Below are 19828 nucleotides of genomic sequence, written 5' to 3'. Positions count from 1 at the left end.
AGAAGACAAAAACACTGTGCTAATTTCTGTATGGGCAACCAACTCAGTAGCACAGGAAAATACTGCATTTTATATCCTTATATCTCACTACACACTCCCACTACTAGAAAGAGTATGTGAAAAGACATCAGATATTGTATTACAAGAAAATTGCCAGCACATCACTACATAAGCAACCCGTGTATATTTTTGTTTATCACCATCTTCCCACAACTGCCCCACCAAAGGCCTTCAGGCCAGGTGTGCCTGGACAGTTACTGAGGTACTGGTGTGCACTGATGCGAACTTCTTCAGTCCTAAACCAGAAATGAAGACAGTGTTTCCAACTAAAATGAATAGCCTCAGTTTTGGTGATACCCATGAGAGCCAATAGCAATCCTCATTTTGTTTTGGAGCATGGGCTTATTTGAAAATTGGGCTGCCGCAACTAAAAGCAGAATCTGATGACTACTAGAAATCTGCTTTATCAGAATAATTAAGAAAGAAATACTTATACTGTGTGAGATATTAAATAATGTTTTAATGAAATCTCTCACAGTCTTTCATAGTGCTATAGATACTGACCATCTCAAAATGAACTAATTAATGAGCTGACACTTTAATTTGCATTGTCAATAGTGTCCTGTTGCGTTTTCTAACGTGCAAAGAATATAGTGTTTGCAATTAAGACACGGGATAAAAACAGATGATGCACGTTGCTGTCTGGTGACCTACTATTGCTAATAATGAAGAACATGCATGTGTTTTCACCTGCACTTGCAGATTTCCTGCTTTTCACACTGTACCCAGACCTGAGGGATTTTTATGCTTCTACCTTTGGGACCCACTGCTCAGTGGGAGTCTCTTTGCTGAGCAGTTGAAAAATGGGACACTCAAAACAGACAAAGAATAAACTCATGGCAGAAAATACAGCAACTTTATTGATCTGTGAGAGCCAACAATGGGAAACTACAGTGGGCTGAAGACAGTCTACTAAATAATTTATGACACACAGCCCATTTGTGAATTATTTTTTTCCCTATTAGATGTGCATTAACACATGGAACTCTAACACATGGAAAATCTTATCTGGCCTCAGAGAAAAAAGTCCCCTGCCCTTCCATTACCTCAAGCTCAAGACTACTCTGAGCTGCTACTATCTTCTAAAGACATTGTGCTATTGTTTACTCTAACTCTGCTGAATCCCATCTTCGTTATTAAAACCACCTTTGAAACAATCATTATGCCAACACAAGTTTTATATACCACATTCATTGCTTGCATTTCAGCAGACTATTCCTCAAAAACCTGCCTTTGTTAAACACAGCATTATACAATGCTACCTCATTCCTAGTCACAAAACTTTAAAAATAAGGGAAAAACCCTCATCTAAGACCGCATGCTACATTAAAGTACCATATTTTATTTTTATACAAGGATTACTGTTCCCTTGTACTTCAATTCATTACTATGGACCATGCAAAATGCCACAGACCACAGAAGCTACATTTTCAAATGAAAGTTTTTATTGATTAATCAGGCATTGAATCAAGTATTGCAAAATAAACAGATTTTGTTCGTTAAAAAATGTCCAGAAGAATACCATTCATAGCAAACTTGTTTCCTCATCATCATACAGAATATGAAATTGTTCCAGAAACAAGCAAAAAAGGAATACCTGACTAATTGCTGTCGCTTTGTCTGTGTATATATGTATGTATGCATATACACCATATTTGTGCATATACTGGTGTGTATACCCATACATATGTGTACATACATACACAAACATATATGCACAAAAAGTACTGACTGAGTTAATAAGCCATTGGAGAAATGTGGCTTAGCTCCAAATGAAATGTTCTCTGTTAAAATAAATATGATTCAGCAAGGTCTGTAGATAACAGACCATTCTTCCTCCATTGGCCAAAACCCTGATCTGTCTTTAGAATCACGGCCTATCTTTACAATGAAAATACGTGAGATCATTTGGGACCTTTCCAAATTCATGGTATTGCTTCCATCCAACTCAATCTCTGCGAACACTGTATAGCTAAACACGGAAGAGTGTTTTCAGTTTATCCACCTCTGAAATCAGCTTCTAGATTTAATGTTTGTGGCAAAAGAGAATATACATAGTCTTGCTACATGTAATTTGCTAATATGCCTTTTCCTTTTAGGCAGAAACTTGGTAATAAGCCTAGATTAAAACTCCTTTATTCGTGTATATTTTTATCACTGCTTTGCATCAGTCATCTCCTGTCAACTCATTTTATAAAAATTTTCATGCCATCTCAGCTACCTCCCAAACACCCCAGGTCAGATCCTCTGGGCAGTGTATATCAGATTGTATCAGTAACACTGTATTGAATTGTAAAATGTAATGTTTGGGGACTTATTTACTTTTTAATTTTTGGGTACACATTTCTTGATTATTAAAGACAGTATGATAAATGCTGCAGTTCACTATGTGTACATGTTTTGTCTTATTTATGTCTACTCTGGAAAGATCAGTGGCTCCTGCCTGTGAACAATGGGATGCTGCCCAGCTGAAAGCCCTGGTACCAGCAATGTACTGCCAGATTTTTCTCTATTTAATTCAGCAGTTATCATGACACATAAAGGGAAATCAAAGGAACATGAACAGGCATTTATTTTCTACTAAAAAAAGGAAAAAAACAGATAGGTATGTACATATTCCTCATTCTGCTCATAAATTTTTTGATATCATCAGAAGGCAAGTTGTAATATAGTCTTTTGCTGGGAGAATCAGTATTTTAAAAATCTGAAGCTGAGCTTGGGACCATTTTATTTTGGACCCATTAGTGAACAAAGTGCATTAAGGCATCTTTTCCAAAAGACACCAAAAGCATGGTTATAAATTACCGAGCAAATCTTTTCGTAAAGCTGTTATTACATTTATCCTTTCTCTACACAGGCAGATTCGAACCACTTGCATAGTAACAACAAAACACTACAGGAAAACCATTCTTTTAAAGTTGTCATATGCCTCAAGCATCTCCCAAAATGAATATTTATAAGCATTGCAGTAATTACAAAGGATTTCTATTCTGTAGAAGGGAAACAGGAAAAAATGTACCTGATTCAGCTTTGAGATAAAGTACATACAACCTCTACCGTTTTCACTGAAGCTCATCTACCAACACTAGGATGAATGTCGGGTCTGCCCATGCAGATTCCTACTGCTGCTGAAAGCTTGCTCTTTACTCCTCATTCACAAAGAGAATTGTGCTTTCTCAAACAACCCAGGACAATAACTATGAGCACACTCCAGCTGCATTGTTTCTCCATACAGCACATGTAAACCAGATTTCCTTGCTTTGTTATAGACACTACACAGTGTATGACAGTGAAACATTTGTATTTAATTTAAAATCAATGGTAAAGTGGTGCAAGTCTCACTTCCGAGTTGTTGGCTGGGCTTGCTATGTTGAACCTTGTAAAATCAGCAATAAGCATTCATATGTCTACCATCAGAACCGTGACATCTTCTATTACAATCAATCCTTAAATGATGCCGTGCTTTATCAAATTAGTCTACAGTCAGACCTTGGATTGGCTGCTCCCCTCCAGTGTTGCTGATTCTCAGAGATGGTATCAGTCTTCCACATCCTCAGTGATTCTATAATGTTTCCCAAAGACGAAAGCGAAGCACTGGTAGATGGGAATGTTGCCATCAATAAAATAAATCACCAGATGATTTATCCACTCACATTTCTAGGAGATATTCCACATGTTTTTTATTAACTGAGAGAGCACTACCCTGTGAACAGAAGTAAATTAAACTTCATTCTTTTGCTGTGCTGGCTGGCTCTCCTTTTTATTTCTGTTCTTTTGGTCTGCACACTTCCATGTGCAAAGTAGAAGTTGGGAGATCTCACACTCAATAAGGCTGGCAGTGAGACCACTAATGTTGGTACGAGTAAAACCTGCAGTATACTGACTTGTCCACTGTGCAGTTTTCATCCTTCCAATTTCCTGCTTTTATCCACTGTAAAATAAAATTATTCAAAAGGCTGATGAAACTTTAATTAATAGGGCCATCAATGTGCAGGAAAAAAAAAAAGTAATTTTCCAGGGGTCCAAACCAGGCTTTCACTTCTTTTTTTTTTTTTTTTTATTTTTATAAATAATTTATAAATCTTCCAGTAAGAGACTAAATACAAAACCAACCAAACAAAACCAACTGCAAAAGAAAGTTCCAAGATACTTTTAAAGCCACCTCCTGTTCTTCCTTACAGAGTACACAGAAAGAGATATTCTCTCCTTTTCAGTTTTGGCCAAATTTGGCAGCGATGGCCAGGATGCCACATAGGTCCACCAGCCCCAGGCAAACTCCTGCAGGCATCTGCCTGGCCACCCTGGGAAGATGTGCTGTCCTACCTTTTGGCTTTTAGCAGTCATGCGAGCTGCTCCGAGGAGTCCAGGTGGTCAGGGATAGGTAAGCCAGTTATAATGGTCAAACACTTGTTCCACACTGTGAACGTGGGGCACACTGGCTGCCCAAAAGTAATGTCAAAAGTGTAAAGGTGTAAGGAGTTCAAAGCATCGTAAAAAGCAAGGGAGCCGTTGTCATAGTCCAGCAAAATCCCGACCCGCCGGAGGTGAGGGGCAGGCTCGATGGGGATTTCTTTGCTGTTGTGCCGCACCACCCACGTGTTATTGCAGCGGCAAAGCACCCAGGAGGCAGAATTCTTTCCGATCCACTCGTGTTTCGGTGCTGACTTGTAGGAAATACCAATAGCATACCTGCAAAAGAAAAGAACATCTCAAGGAAACAAATGCTTCCAGCCATGTTGGTGTCTCTGTGAAGTCAAATGTTAGCCCAGAAGACTCACTGGAATGCTCCAGCCTCTTACTGCTGCTGGTTTAAGTTCTGGTTAAGTGATGTTTCACCACAATACCTGCACAGGTCTAATTAATGTTTTTCTTTGTCTCTCTTTTGGATTTGAGAGATCAGGGAAACTCATTGTATTGTTTCTAGTTTGGTAGCTATGGCAATTTTTATGAGTACTTACCTCTGGTATTCAAAAGGAAGATTGTTGAGTATTCAGCAGCTCAGAGTGGTCTAGTAACCATGGTGGTGGGGATCAAGGGTTGGACTTGATGATCTCAGAGATCCCTTCCAACCCGGTTGATTCTATGATTCTATAAAATCACTGGCTCCAAATTTCCATTCCAACAGATGAATGCAGAGGAATTAACTGATTTTAAAATACGCTGCTGACTGTCAGCTAATCTGACCTCTCCTTGCTCCTTTAATATATGGCCCAGAAGAAGGCATGCAAGAGTAAACATCAAGGACACATTAAAAAAAAAACATTTTGCGATTTTCTAAAATGTTTTGCCAGATGTGTGGTTTTCAGATTCAAATGAGCATTTTTGAGACTGGGTTTCTGGCCAAGTGAAGCAAGGTAGGTGAAGAGATTTGCTCTGGAAACTATAATTTATGGCAAGATGTGCAGGATAAAAGGGTTGTGAAAATGTTCTTGTTAATGGACACTGAGGACAAATACCTGATTTGTCATATATAACAGAAATTTAAAAGTTCCTCACGTTTTAGAGACACTGCAGTATTTGTTGGGCTTTCAACCAACAGAGATTAATGTGCCATAAGTTACTTTTTTTCCATTTCTTAGCACTGACACAGACAAACAGCATTTTTCTTGTTCGAGACAGTGGGCAATACCTGAAGACCTTACTGATTTTTCCACTCCACTAACCTTCATCATGATGCCTTTGAATACCAAAGGATAACATCTCTTCCATTGACTAAAGGCCTCTGGAAATCTGCCCTCATATGACATAGAGGATCATTCAGAAGTGGAGGAAAGCACTCTTCTATTTCCTTCCCCTTGCTTCATACCCTGGGGCACAGACCTACAGCTCTGCTGCTCCACATCCCCTCCCCAGAAGCAAATCCAATCTCTGTCCCTGTGGAACTGGATCACCAAACTGTCCTCATTTTTATTTATTTTTTCTTACTGAAGGACATGGAAATCTTTCACATTTAGTAGAGAAACGATCACATTTACAAAGTTCGCTCTCAAAATGTACTGTACATGGGTTCAAAAAAACAATAATTCCCAGACATGAAGTAAAACTCCTGTGAAGACTGCTAAATATAAAGATGTTTAATGTGACAGATTTAGTTCCAGAGTCCAAAAGCACTGGAGATTGGGAAAATAGTCTGACAAACTATGTGAAAATATATGCTTGGCCTGCTCTCACACTCTTCCCCATGCTTCTGCTACTGGTCTCTGTCAGACAAACTATGCCAGCACCTGCATGGTGTGAACTAGTGCTTCTTTTCACATACATTTTTATATACATACCACGTACTCCCGCTTATAACCACTTCCCAGTAATGCCGCCCGCTGTCAATGAACACGTTGCCAGCTACCCCATAGCTCCCTTGGCTTGTGAATCGCTCTGGTGTGTGACTCTTTTTGGAGGATGTTTCATCGCGTTCCACCGTCAAGTTATCATGAGACACTTTCAATTTTCTATGAGCAGATTTGGGGTCCAGTTTAAATGGCTGACCTAGAGACACAGAGTAAAAGATGACTTGGCTTTGATTTTGAAAAGGTGAGTGGATTAGTGAGCCTCTAAGAAGCCTGCAAGATTACATAACCATATTAATTTCCTCCTCTCAAGCGTTCTTGAGATAGACTAACCTATTCTGATCCCTGCAATAGCTCGTTTGCATTGCACTGTCAGTTTACTGTCAATTTCTTTGTGCACCAACTTCCCTGTGTCGATAATCCCTGAAAAGAGCCCTGCATAATCATCATGTCCTTTATCTCTGACCTAGAGGTAACCAGAATACTCTGATTCTTGCATGTAATTGAAACCAATATACATGCTAATAGTGGTCTGAGGGTTGCTTTTTTTCAGAGCATATTAGATCTAGAATAAATTGTGTTCAATTAATTCTTTAGGGATAGGGCTCCATACTAACATCTTCATTATTCCTACAAAAAGTATGATTTCAAATCCCACAAAATGAGTTTAACACTAGCATTGTCTCTTCATTCATTCACTCACAGCTTTACTTATAAGAAACACAGTCAACAATTCAGGATTGCTTTGGAAGGATGCCCATGTGGTACGGGATACTGTGCATTAAAAGAAGGAAGTGAACTGTAACTTGGTCCAAATAATATGGTGTAATAACATTATTGAGGCTGTTGCTCTTGGCAAGTATCTTGGGCTGTAGCACAAGATTTGTAGACAATAACAGGAAGCTATTTGGTAAACTGAACCCTGTAGATATATAAAGCCTACCACAATTCTGACAGGCTTGCTTATTTTGTCAGAAGGCAGAAAGATCATTTACCTCCACCAGAAGACAACTAGAAAAGTATGACTCCACAAGTAATCCAGTAAAGCACTTTCCCCTTCTTACTCTCTTCTATTTCAAGGGGAAAAACATGTAATTGGAAGATTTGATGACATGCAAAGAAAATGAAAACAAGCACTCTCATGAAGTCTGTGTGAGGCATTGGCACATGTACTTCAAGTAAGATGTAAATTGTTCAGGGTTATCTACTTTTGCAATGTGCATTTAATTATGTATTATGACTAAATATAAAATAAACCCATTGGAAAGTATTTGGGGACTATTTCTTACCACCTGGTAACAGTAACATATGTATGGCCTGCCTCTCTGACTGGTTAGTAGCCTTTGTGTGCTGAAGCAGTATCTGAAGGATGTCTCTCTGTATTGAATTGTGTTTGGTCACACTGCACAGGTTAATAGCAGAAAGGGGGAAATCAGAAAGCTGTACATGCCATTCTCTTCAGTATTGTTCTTGTAACATTCAGTATTGCCCCTCTTCAAGCACCCCCCTACAATAAGCAGGTTTCAGAGGATGCATAAATCCCGGTGTTTTCTTTCCAGCTCTCAGAGCTGCCCACGATGACTACATGACTGAGAGGTTGGCTAAGACACAAGAAGAAAACAGCTGAAAATGAGTCTTAAAATTGTTATTCTACATCTGCTATTAATTTGTATAACCATTGTTTTTTGAAGTGGGATCTCTGACTACTCTACCACCTTGCAGAACTCCATAAAAAACTGAGGCGGATAAAGCTAAGAAGTTTTCCAATGTCCTAAAAAGATATAATTTTGGTGGATAAAATTAGACTAGAAATTATCTTCTGAACACTACACCAAAATAAAAGGTTTTATTGCAAACATAAGAAAAGCTTTTGCTTTGTAGAGGTAAAAGAATAGAGAGGATATTAAAACAAATTCACAAAAGAGTATTTTCAACCATTTGACATGTGATGGCTCTGTTCCTATGTGGTAGTTCCAGTGACCAAACAACAGATGCATCTCAAAAAAAAAAAAAAAAAAAAAGATTTTCTGCACTACCGAAGACTCTGGCATTCTTGAATTGAGTTAAAGAAGTGGCTTTCATTGTGGAAAGTACTTTAAACAAGTAAACTGCTCTGTGCTCTTGTATCTTCTGAAGAGCAAACCTAAAAAGGAAGGCCAGAAAGAATGCATGCATGCTGGATCTCACATTACTCACTGTTTGTCTTGAGTTTGCCAGGCTCGCTGCTCCTGCTGCCTGCCTGATTAATGGCCTTAACAATGAAGATGTACTTAGTGCCACTCTGTAACCCGTGCACCGTGTAGTGGTTTTGTTTGATATTAGGAACAATCATCCAGCTGTCGGCTGAGTTGCATAAACCTGCAATTTCAAATAGAGCACATCAGTCATAACACACTAAACACTTTGTAACAGAGGGACATTTAGAGCATTCCCAGGAACCCAACGACCAATATGAATTTTGCTTCTATACCTTTTAAAGTGTTATTACATCTAGTGAACCACTACTTAATGCCACTAACTCATTTCATCAACCCTCAGCCATGGTACCTTTTAAGTTCCTGCTATGTGAAGTCAACCATAAAAAATGGGCATTTAAGAAATGTCTCAGTGGAGATACTAGCAGTCTGAGATTTTTCATATCCCAGCACAAGGAATTCTTTATTGCTTAAGAGCTAGAGGATTATGACGACCCCATCAATCTACTGTTTGGATTAATGAACTCAGTTTAAGCCTCAGAAAACTAACATAAGCAGTAAAGCCAGGAGGGCTGGGGAGGCACCTTTGCTGACAGTCCACAGGTATGCATTCTTCAGAACCTGAAGCAAATCATGGGAGGCCAAACAGGGTAGAGAATGGTCTTCAGAGAAAGCTTTGATTCTTACATGTCAGACTTTGCTAGAAAGTAATTTCAGCCCGTAAATTTATTGGACACAACTTTTTGATTTATGTCCTTGTGCTGAGATGCCAGCTGGGAAAGATCTGGCAAATTTTACATTTATAAAAGTTCTTGGGTACATTTGATGACAATCATAGAAGTATAATATATAGGAATTAAGTAAAATAAGGGAGTAGCAATATCATAACCAAAACAGGAAAACGCTCCATTAAAATTAACTTATTAATTGACGTACATTTTTTCCTACTGTGGTATAACTGCATTGGCAGTCAATCATCCATATTACTTATTCTATATTTGGAACAACTCCTGGTCTAATGGATCCCCAGTCTTATAGCTCTCATATTATAAATGTTTACATAAATAAAAAATTTAACATTCATGAAGAGTATATATATTCACAACCTTTTACATGGTTACACAGCTAGAAAAAGATAGATGTAGATGGAAGTGTACGTATGTGCATACATATGTAAGCCTGGAAAACTTAATAGAAAAATGTTTGACTTGATTAGGAACCTGACAGCCTTCTTGGTCTCTGCCTTTACTGCGCATAGAATATATTATGAAAGCTGTTGTTGTTACTTAAAGACAGTTTCAGCTTTTGATTAATGTTTTACCAGCAAACCAGTAAGTAGTAAAGAGAACTCAGTAGTAATTTCAGCTGTGCATATCAGACAATACAAAACCTTTACGTAAAATAAAATTTAAAAGGCTACTGAATACAAAACTTGAAAGAAACAGACCTGTGATACAGGTTTTTACAGACTCATAGACAATTCATAAGCATTTGGGATGTGTTCTTCATAACAAAATACCATTAGAAACAGAATTCAAACTCCAAATATCAATCTTAAGAATAATGAAGCTTGTGTGTCAAAATTCCCTTACATTACAAAGCATCCTCAAGAGGCAGGCAGATATTCATCCTGCTGTGCAAACGGGTAACTGCAGCACAGTTTCAAGTTGGATTCATGTTATCTTGACATCTAATGATGAGCTACAATGCCTAACCTATTTTTCTGGATTCTGAGCAGAGGCAGAATTCAGTAACAAGTTTCTTTCACTTCTCCACATGTGAACATCCTACCAGCCACAAGTGTCTCTCTTTTCTTGTCCACAGAAGAAGCCTGGGTGACTAGCATAGGTGAGATCCCTAACTTCAGCTATCTAAAATGACATGAGATGAGTCACTCTCCTTCATCACCCTGATTTGAAGTCTGGAAGTCTAAGCCCCTGGTTGAAGTCACATATGGGTTGTGGCCTTTGGACCATGATTTACCAGAATGACAACATTTCTTTGTTGCAGTTTCTTAGTGTAAACTGGGTGGAAAAAAGAGAATTCTGGCATGTTCCTTATGTACCAACCAGTGAGCATCCAAGTGACATGTAGTAACATCTGACTACATTTAGCCTCCCTAAATATCAGCTACAAGAGATTCCAACTGTTTGCTATACATGAATAGAAGCAGCACAGAAAAGCAACCTTGCAGCACTGCTTTTCTCAAGACTATTGAAAAACTAGGTCATATAGAGCAATCAACTGCCTTCCTCATGAAGAAAAAGAACCCAGTGTTATTGTCATGGTAACCCCAGTTGGGCATGGTAGTAAACTTGGTAGTAAACCACTCGTAGCAACACAAGTCCATGTCTTCTTTCACTAAGCCATAAACTCTGAATCTTATCTATTTTCTTAGGCTGTGTGTGAATGGCTTTCTTAAGTGGAAGAAAGGAAGCAAAAAAAGCAGCTTCCTGACATATTTCACTGACTGCTCAGAGGAAACCTCATCTTTTCCCAGTTTACCATGGGTATTAGAGTACAGGCACACTTGTTCTGTAGCTAAACTACCACAATGATTTTGCACTGAGACCATTCCTTGCTGGACTCATAGGACTATTGCAAAAAAGTATGAAGTTCAAATAAAACAAAATGAAGCACTGGATTTAGATGAAGTGCAGGATGACCAAAGAATCCTTAACTAAGATGCCTCTGATGGGTTAACAAATAACATATGACAGTAAGTGGGATGGATACAGACAGTAATCCTAGAAATGTCTTCTTCACCCACAACCAAACTTTGAAAGCAAAGTTCTATGATATACATAAACCATATATAAACTAACCCTTATGCAGACACAGAAATGCCCAGATTTTTGCTAACTCATGTCTAAACTAGATTTGTATTAGTCATTACAACTCTTTAATGGGCACATTTTTCAGGCTTGCCTTACACTTTTCATGATACCCCTCAGAGACTGATTGCTCCTTAACGAAGTATAAAATTTTGACCTAAATAAGTATATGAAGGACTGTAAAGGTACTGTTGCATTGCTATGAGTCTCCTCTTAAGTTTATGCTCTCCTCCTGTGTATGTGGATTTATATGTAGCCAATAATCACTAAGGACCTTATGTACCTAAACTCTCTGCACAGTCAATAGCGAGAGTTAGGAACCCTCCCTTTAACTTGACTCATGTTCCAGGGGAATGTTCTATCCTCTTTGATGACAGAAGACACTCTTGGTGTACTGGTGTACAATGAATGTTGGATGTGCAGCGACTGACTTGGTTACTTTGCTTGACAAACCTTGCTGTCTCAACAAGCTCAGATCTTGCCTATGCATCAAGGGCCTCATGATATGTTCTTGTGCTTCCTGACTGTGAGATATTTGATAACAGGTTTGAAATTGTACTTTGAATCAAAAATCTTAGGAATGAAGTTTTGATGATGCCGAACTACAAGTCCAAACTCCTTCAAAATGGAGAATAGTTACCAGTGGCAGCCAATTTAAGCTTTTAAGTATGAAAGAATAATTTGTCACTGCATCAAAAGAATCTGTCTCCAGATATGCCCTGTCAGGACAGCCTTTCTTCTCTGAATACAAAAGAATATGATTAAGAGAGCTCAGGGAAATGAGCAAGCAGCCTGGTCACACTGGCATTCGGGAGCAGTGTTTGCCCTCTCAGCTCCCTGCTGGTGGCAGCAGGTGAAGTGGAAAAGCACACATCTCTTCACTGGAGCAGCAGCAGGAGTTAAGGGTCTCCTATTGTACCCAATCCTAATCCAGGCTACATTCAGGTTTCTTGTTTCAAAAACCCAGGGCTTTTTACAGGGCTACGCAGATGGTAAAACAATGTATTTTAAAACTGTAGCCTAACAAAAATGTAGAGAATTTAAATTACATCCTGGAATGGTGCAGTGAGCACAGTGATGTCCGTAAGGATATATGAGTTTTTAAAACAAGTTTCTCAGAGTCCGGAGATAATAATTTGTAAAGATATTTCCCTGGTGTTGGCTGTTGATGCACTTTAAAAAACAGATGGGAAAAATCACAGGGTGTAAATCCTCCTAAAATTTACACTGGCAGATTTTAATAAAAGATATCTTCTTGAAAACTGGAAGAGGAGCACCAAAGTCATGGGAAGGTTATTTAATCACTTGAGCATTTTAATTATTTTTAAATGCTTTGAATAAAAATTATTTTCAAGATGCAGTTTTCCTGGTTTTATCCCAAATTTACTTTTGTGTCATTAAAAAATATTAAAACCTTCTGTATAAATCTGAAGATTGTAAGGAATATATTTTTAATAAAATAGAACTTCCAGAAAGAGACAAAAGTTAGAATATTAAAAAATTAAGAGGTGAATCATAAATTCATTGTTTTTCATGAAAGTTTGGGCTCCTAATTGTCTTGGATCCTTCAAAAATTCTTGTCCTGTCTCATAGCAAAAGGAATCATATAACAGTGAAAAGGTTCTGACAGTAGTACACTGTATCCTTAATTTTTGTAATTAGACTATATAACTAATTAACCCTGATTCCCTTTACCACCAAGAGAGAATTATTTACTGTTTTTTGTTAAAAAAAAGAGACGCATTTTTCGTGGACATCTTGTATCAGAGCTAGAAAAAAATGAGTGTTTAAATTTGAACCCTCCTGAAGCACATTATATCAAATATGTTAAAAAAGGCATACTCAATGAATACTTGAAAATTTATTGAAATGGGATAATGAAGTCATAATGCATGTTAGCTAGCTAGTGACAAAGTAATTTTAAAAACCTTTACCATATTCAGATTGCAGGTGATTAGCTGCATCTCAGAAATGCAAATGTCCAAATGGTATAACTCTGAGAACAACTGCTTTAGGTAAAGCCTGCTTAATCTAAAGTTCCATATTGCTCTTATGCACAGAACAGGGCTGCCAAGCATTGAATAGCCAAGCAGTTTGGCCACATTTGGAAATAATATTTCCTGTATGAAATAGGATTCAAATGAAATACTCTATTTGGACCTTTTCCATCAAATGTTAACTTTCCAATTTTTCAGTTAATAAAAAAGAATATGGTTGATTATGTTGGATAGAAAATATACTAGAAAAACATAGCATTGCTTGTTTTTGTTACTGAATTCTTAGCAATCTCTGAATGATATATGCCTCTGGTGGGGGAAATATACTGAGGAGTGGAAAGTGCAGTCAGGCTGGCTATGTGGTTTAAGAAACAGATTCTAAAATAACAGCCTCCATTAGCACGGTAGGTGGATATGTATGCAAAGTGATTCCTACTGTCTCGGGGGAAAAAACTTGTTGGTTTAATGCAGTACTCTAGCTACTCCCTGGTGACTAATTCATAGCCACAAAAACACAGAACTGAAGGCAGTCTATGAACCTGTTTACATTATCTGCCAGAGGCAACAAGCAATACTAATGGAAACTTTTTGGGATACGACAGAGAAATAAAAATATAGTTACATGCAACAGCATGCAAATGCCACACGTAGGAAGAAATTTGTGCTAACCCAAAGTCTATTTCATTAAAACAGGATTAAGAAAAATCACCTAGCTTCATTTCATCAAAACATGAAGGCTGCAGTGGCAGCAGCTCTCTGTGTTCAATGGAGCTATTAAGGTACACTCCAATATTCTAAGAACAATCTTGGAAAGCCATTTATAACAACTGTTGGGAGATTAGATCCTTCTTCAGGACAAAGAATAGAATGCAACAAAGTCAATAAACATCCAGGCAGTGTTCTGAGTAAAATCAGGATAGGATTGACAGGACAAGAAGAAATGGCCTCAAGTTGCCTCAGGGGAGGTTTAGAATAGATATTAGGAAAAACTTCTTCATGTAAAGGCCCAGGGAAGTGGTTGAGTCACCATCCCTGGAGGTGTTTAAAAGACATGCCAATGTGGTACTTAGGGACATGGTTTAGTGGTGCACTTGACAGTGTTAAGTTAATGGTTCGACTCAATGATCTTAGAAGTCTTTTCCAGCCTAAGTGATTCCATTATCATTTTGTGATGTTAGTGCGCAAATCTCCAGTACCAGTGTAAGTTGGAATGAACTGGGAGAGTCTCACATGTTAGAAACCTGGGCAGATCTATAGCAGTTAGACTTGGTGGGAACATTACCATTGGAGGTGTTCAAGTCTATATTAAATAATGAGATTTAAAAAAAAAGATTTATGACATTTAGAAAGGCCTTCCACATATACTTCCATATGCATGTGTTTAATTTTGGTTACCATTATAGCTCTCAATTAAATTGAATGTAATAGCCAGAATATTTGCATAAGAGATATCTGCATTGAAAAAGAGAAAAAGAAAAAAAAAGTGCTAGTTCTTTAACCTTGTCCTACCTTCATTTAAGGTCTACAGAGCATTTTGTAAACAAAGTTTCTTACAGTGTTAATTTGTTTTCTCTACAAACTTTTAATTACACCATTTTTACAATGTGTTAAAGTGAAAGTTCAGACTGCACACTAAGCACTTCATGCTATACTTGACAATTATATTGCATCTCTGAAAGGAGACTAATTGATACATGTTTTACAGATCAAAGCTTTCATCTCCACATGGGAAACCTACAATACGGCCTAAATATGAAATATCTTGTTATTTATTCCCTAGTAAGCAAAGAGTAAAACCCTACATCACAAAAGTGTGGAAATGGCACACCTTTTGCTGTTGTCATTCACATACAGTGCCAATAATTGACCTGTCTAGCATAAATTCATAGATAAAAATGGGTTAGAAAACAAGGGAAGTACTGTTGTATCATTAAGTTTTCTCTGCTTTGTAGTGATTAATCAGTGAAGATTTTCCTTCCTTATATGCCTTGCTTCAATTTGTTCAAAATTACTACTAGACTTTTCCCTTATCCAGCTTGCTTAGATGTAGGAGCATGTGTTGAAGTTTACTTGGTCTTTCCAGCAATCTTAAATTTTACTGTGTGTTTTTCAAAATCAGGCTGTCAAGGGAAATACTAAACGGAGATTTTGGTAAAACATTCATCAGATTTTCAATAATCTAGTTTATTTTTCAGTCAATCCTGCATACTATAATGCATTCACAGTATGGTACTTAAAAAAGTACCATCTTTTCAGATGGCTTGGAAAACAAACTCCTCATTAGCGATGGAGAAAATGAGGTGCACATAGCAGCAGAGGAGCCAGTGCGAGAGCTTGGCTCAGTACTGAAAATTGGCATAGACCATACCATTTCTCCACTGATATAAAGCATGTAAGCATGTCCACAGCATGGACTTTCATCAAAGTATTTAAACAAATTTTCCAAGAAGAAAAACACTTCTGCACTGGGTCAGAACTAACCCTTCCTAGCTCAGTGTGGGGCCAGGGCATTTGATGTGGACAAAGGTGAGGGCATAGGAGGGTGTTAAGGAACCCAGAAAGCACACAGTAACCATTTTTCACCATGCTCTCCCAAACCTCAAGAGCTTACAGCTCTGGGACTTCCTAAGCCAGGAGGAAGTCTCTGCACTTCATTGTGCTCAGTGGACTTTTCCTGCATGATCTCTCCAGGCATCTCTTGAACTCAAGAACACAACAACCGTCTGTGGCAGTGAGTTCCTAGTCTACATACACATTGACTAAACAAACTCCACCTTCAGACTGATTTGGTTAATTTCATAATCCTTGTTTCTTAAAGCAAGTATGTGTCAGCTAGTGGTATTCCCACTAAAAGGGAAAAGGAAGAAGCTGAAAGACTTCTCCAAATTCATAGTCAGTGATCCCAGTGATCGCAGAACTCTGAACCCAGAAGTGTCAACTTCCTGACCTAAGATTAAACAGTACTTTTTTCTTAGAGGAATAATTATTTAACAATTAAAAATCCAAGGAACAGTCAGTACATTTTGTCATTAAAGAAAATCACAGTTTCAAAATATAGAGTGAATTTGATAAAAAATGTGCTATACTACAAAGTAGACAACATTTGTTAATGTCATTATAAGTCAGAAAAGTTATAATATTAATTGTTGTTCCATTGATGTAAGCATTGATGTGTTCTGACCTAGCCTTTAGCACACTAATTGAGACCCATGCTTTGTAGTCATGAAGATAATAAAAATCAGAGGAAGACCTTAATCTGTATTTCTGACAAGGGTCAAGTCATCAAGTTTATCTAAATGACAACGGGGCTGCAGTGCTACCTATTGACCAGTTCTACACAGGCTCCCAAATCCCTGATTAGTGCAGACAGTGGATCTGAGGTCTTTGAACCTGCTACATCTGCAACAAGGGACTTAGGACGCAAGAGACAAGTCTTGCTATCATAGACAATACTTATACCTCTGGGAATATGGGCTGGGTTTAGTCTTTGAAAGCTCCCAGTATACAGCACTCCCAGAAAAGACACAAGAAATTTTAAGTGAATTAATTCTGTATTTTAAAACCTTTTAAAAACATTATTGGTTTGGATTTAAAATTGTGGCTTTAAATCTTCCCACAAAACATTTTTTCCTTTTTGTTCTTGATAAAGGAGTACATTTATATTTAAAGGCACTTGGTTTACAGAGAAACCATAAGGAAACAGAACTACAAAAGAGAAGATTTATACTTACTAACAACATTAGCTTGTCCAGTGAAGATGGTGTACTGCAGCTCGTAAGAGACCACGCTGAACTCATCATCCGATGTCCAGTGGACAGTAATGGTGTCATATGAAGCTGTACAGAGCTCTTCTCGAATGGTGGGTGGGTTGGGAGCTGTGAGATACAACAGAGGAGGCTTACTGACACAATCAGTAAAGTATTTCCCCTCTCACCTGAGACTTAGGGGATGCAACCGATCCATGAATTTGGAGCAATACCATCTAACAGACTTTTCAGCAGTGTTTTGTTAATTCCAGTGGTAACTTTGATTATAAAAAAACTGTTGGAAAAGAATTCTTGCTATCAAGAACTTCAGATTTTGAAAATTATTTGTATTAAAGTAGCTTTAGTTTCAGATGCCCTAGAACAAGTGATGTGTTGTTGGTCGCATTAAACTGTGATTAAATGGGTACAATTGATATGTTACTTTTTCTAGGATTGCTCGGACCATCGTACCAAAATTATTAAAGTTTCATTGATGTGTATCAAGAGGGAGAGTCAACACTCTTCTGAGTTGACTTGAAAGCAGTGTTTGGCTAATCTATCTTACCAGAGATTTGCTTAAGTGCTATTTAAAAAATACAATTTTGGGGAAGCTCCAAACACTCATACTTTCATGCTCAATTTTCTACTCTCTCTTTAAAGAGCTATTTAAATACGTGAAACTTGAAGCAAACTCCTTAGGTCTAAATTTTCCTTGTTTGCAATCTTTACAAAGCCAAACACCTAAATAAGAAAGAAGTGAGTCTCTCTTTCAAAGACTGGTGAATCTTTCTCATTCTTGTCTCAGTGGGAGCTTCATTACTAACCACCTTCTCTACAAGCCACATTATGAAAAAAAAAAAAAATTCTTGTGCTCAATAGTGTTTCTCCCAACTGTCACAGAGAGAAGAAGGGGGGCACTCAAGGTGAAACAACCAAAATATGCCTGTATTAAAGGAAAAGGAAGTAAACTCTGACTGTTTGGTTTTGAGTTTGGTTGGTTTTTGGAGTTTTTTTGTTTATTTTTTTTCTGTCAGGTCTTTAACCTCTGTTAGTAACAAATAATGGCCTCTAAAAAAATCTCTCTGAAGGAATTTCACCTTTACTTTTATAATATCTTATTTTTATAAAACATTTATTTTACTTTCCATTAAGAATTTTTGCAGTTCATGTGTCTGGTTTACTGATGTATGTTCCAAAGGATTAAAGTGCAGACACATTTCCAAGCAACTTCTTTCAACTAAGAGGCATAAGGAAGTGCTCAAATGTCTTTCATGATACGGTCATGATTTGTGATGCTCTAAATAAAGTATCATGGAAGTTTACCAATGTCTTTCTTTTTAAATTGGCAGATGAACCCTTGGGACAGGTGGGTATTAATGAAAAGAAAGAGAAATAAACTAAAATAAGAACAGTTACCCAGGAGGAGAATATAAACAAAAAGAGAAGGAAAACTCTCCATAGTTTTCTGGAGAGGTTAGTGGTACTATCAACAATGTTTCAAAAATGTATCCAGTTGAAAAATCAATGGAGTTGTTTTTTTTTTTTCTTCCTAGCTGAGGCTTTGTATTAATATTTTGCCTGCATTTCAAAGCAAAAAAAAAAAAAGAATAAGTCTTAATTAAAAATATACAATTGAATCCATTTTTTGGTGTGCTGGTATTCAACTAAAGTCTTCTTCAGTCATCTCCTTCACCTAACACAGCAAAATATTTTACTTGGGAAACGTACTTACTGTTATCTCAACACAGAAAATAAAAAGTCATAGAAAGCAAAAATGACTGAAGGTTTAATGAACTGTAAACTGTATTTCAATTGCACCTAGGTGTCTTCAAGTCCTTTGCAAATGGCAGCCTAATTTCGCTCTTCATATACACACCCCGCCTTATAGCTGGAAATTTACAGGCCTTCATGTAATATGAATGATTGAAAAGAGATTTGACCTAAGCAGGACATATATTCCCTGGCTCTTGTGATTAACCTCCACCCACCTGAGACTATACTGCATGAAATTCAGATCTTCAGCAACATTCATTTCATAAACCACTCAGCATAAAGCAAATACATCTGCTTCTCCTACAGAAACGCAGGGAAGTCTACATTCAAATGCTTTGTTACAACAAAATGTATAATGCAGAAATCTAACTGCCAAATTCATTATTCCACAGCACATACTCCTTTAGAGAGTGTAAGATTGTAATGCAATTAAAGAGGTTGATCTCATCCAGTTAGCTTCATTATTACATTTGACAGTGTGAGATTTGGTTACTGAATTCATTGGGACTGCTACAGAGCTCAGGTGCCACAGGGAAAGCTCCAGGCTGCACTGTCAAATTCCCCTTTGTGACTCAGATGTGATCCACCACTGTTCAGGAAGCCCAGCATGCTTTCAGCACAGCAGTAGAAGACATAATACACCCTTCAGTTCTCCATAGAGGATCAGAGCAAATATCTGGGAGTGGTAACTGCTTCAGACACTCAGACTTTTATCCACCTGCATTTGTGAATCAACATTCTCAAAAGAGAGAAAAATTGTTGCTGAAGGCTGTTTTACTTCTTTTCTACTCAAAACTGAGCAGACACACTGAAAAAGTCAGTAATCACATCTGAAATGCCTGAAAGCCAGTAACAGTAGAAACACAGTTTCTTAAATTTGCTCTCAGAAGTAATGGACCTTGTGAGCATAACTACTCCCTCTCAACCAGGTTAGTCTAA

At 37.6% G+C, this 19828-nt stretch overlaps 1 protein-coding gene across 3 annotated transcripts in view; it reads right to left on the bottom strand.

The window, feature by feature from the left end:
* Positions 1–553: 553 nt before the first annotated feature.
* Positions 554–19828, bottom strand: part of MID1 (midline 1) — a 242120-nt gene continuing 222845 nt past the window's right edge. For all 3 annotated transcript variants that reach the window (XM_027645511.1, XM_027645503.1, XM_027645520.1), the window contains exons 7-10: positions 17102–17245; positions 8541–8702; positions 6336–6543; positions 554–4749 (exon numbers count right to left, since the gene is read on the bottom strand). In XM_027645511.1, coding sequence (XP_027501312.1) covers positions 4401–4749; positions 6336–6543; positions 8541–8702; positions 17102–17245 — 863 coding nt within the window. In that variant the 3' untranslated portion in view covers positions 554–4400. The remainder of the gene's footprint in view (positions 4750–6335; positions 6544–8540; positions 8703–17101; positions 17246–19828) is intronic.

Source organism: Corapipo altera, unplaced genomic scaffold (genome assembly GCF_003945725.1).
Source record: "Corapipo altera isolate COAL_440 unplaced genomic scaffold, ASM394572v1 0, whole genome shotgun sequence".
Classification (NCBI taxonomy): Eukaryota; Metazoa; Chordata; class Aves; order Passeriformes; family Pipridae; genus Corapipo; species Corapipo altera.
The sequence above is the reverse complement of the archived record's forward strand: the minus strand, read 5'-3'. Positions and strand labels throughout refer to the sequence as shown.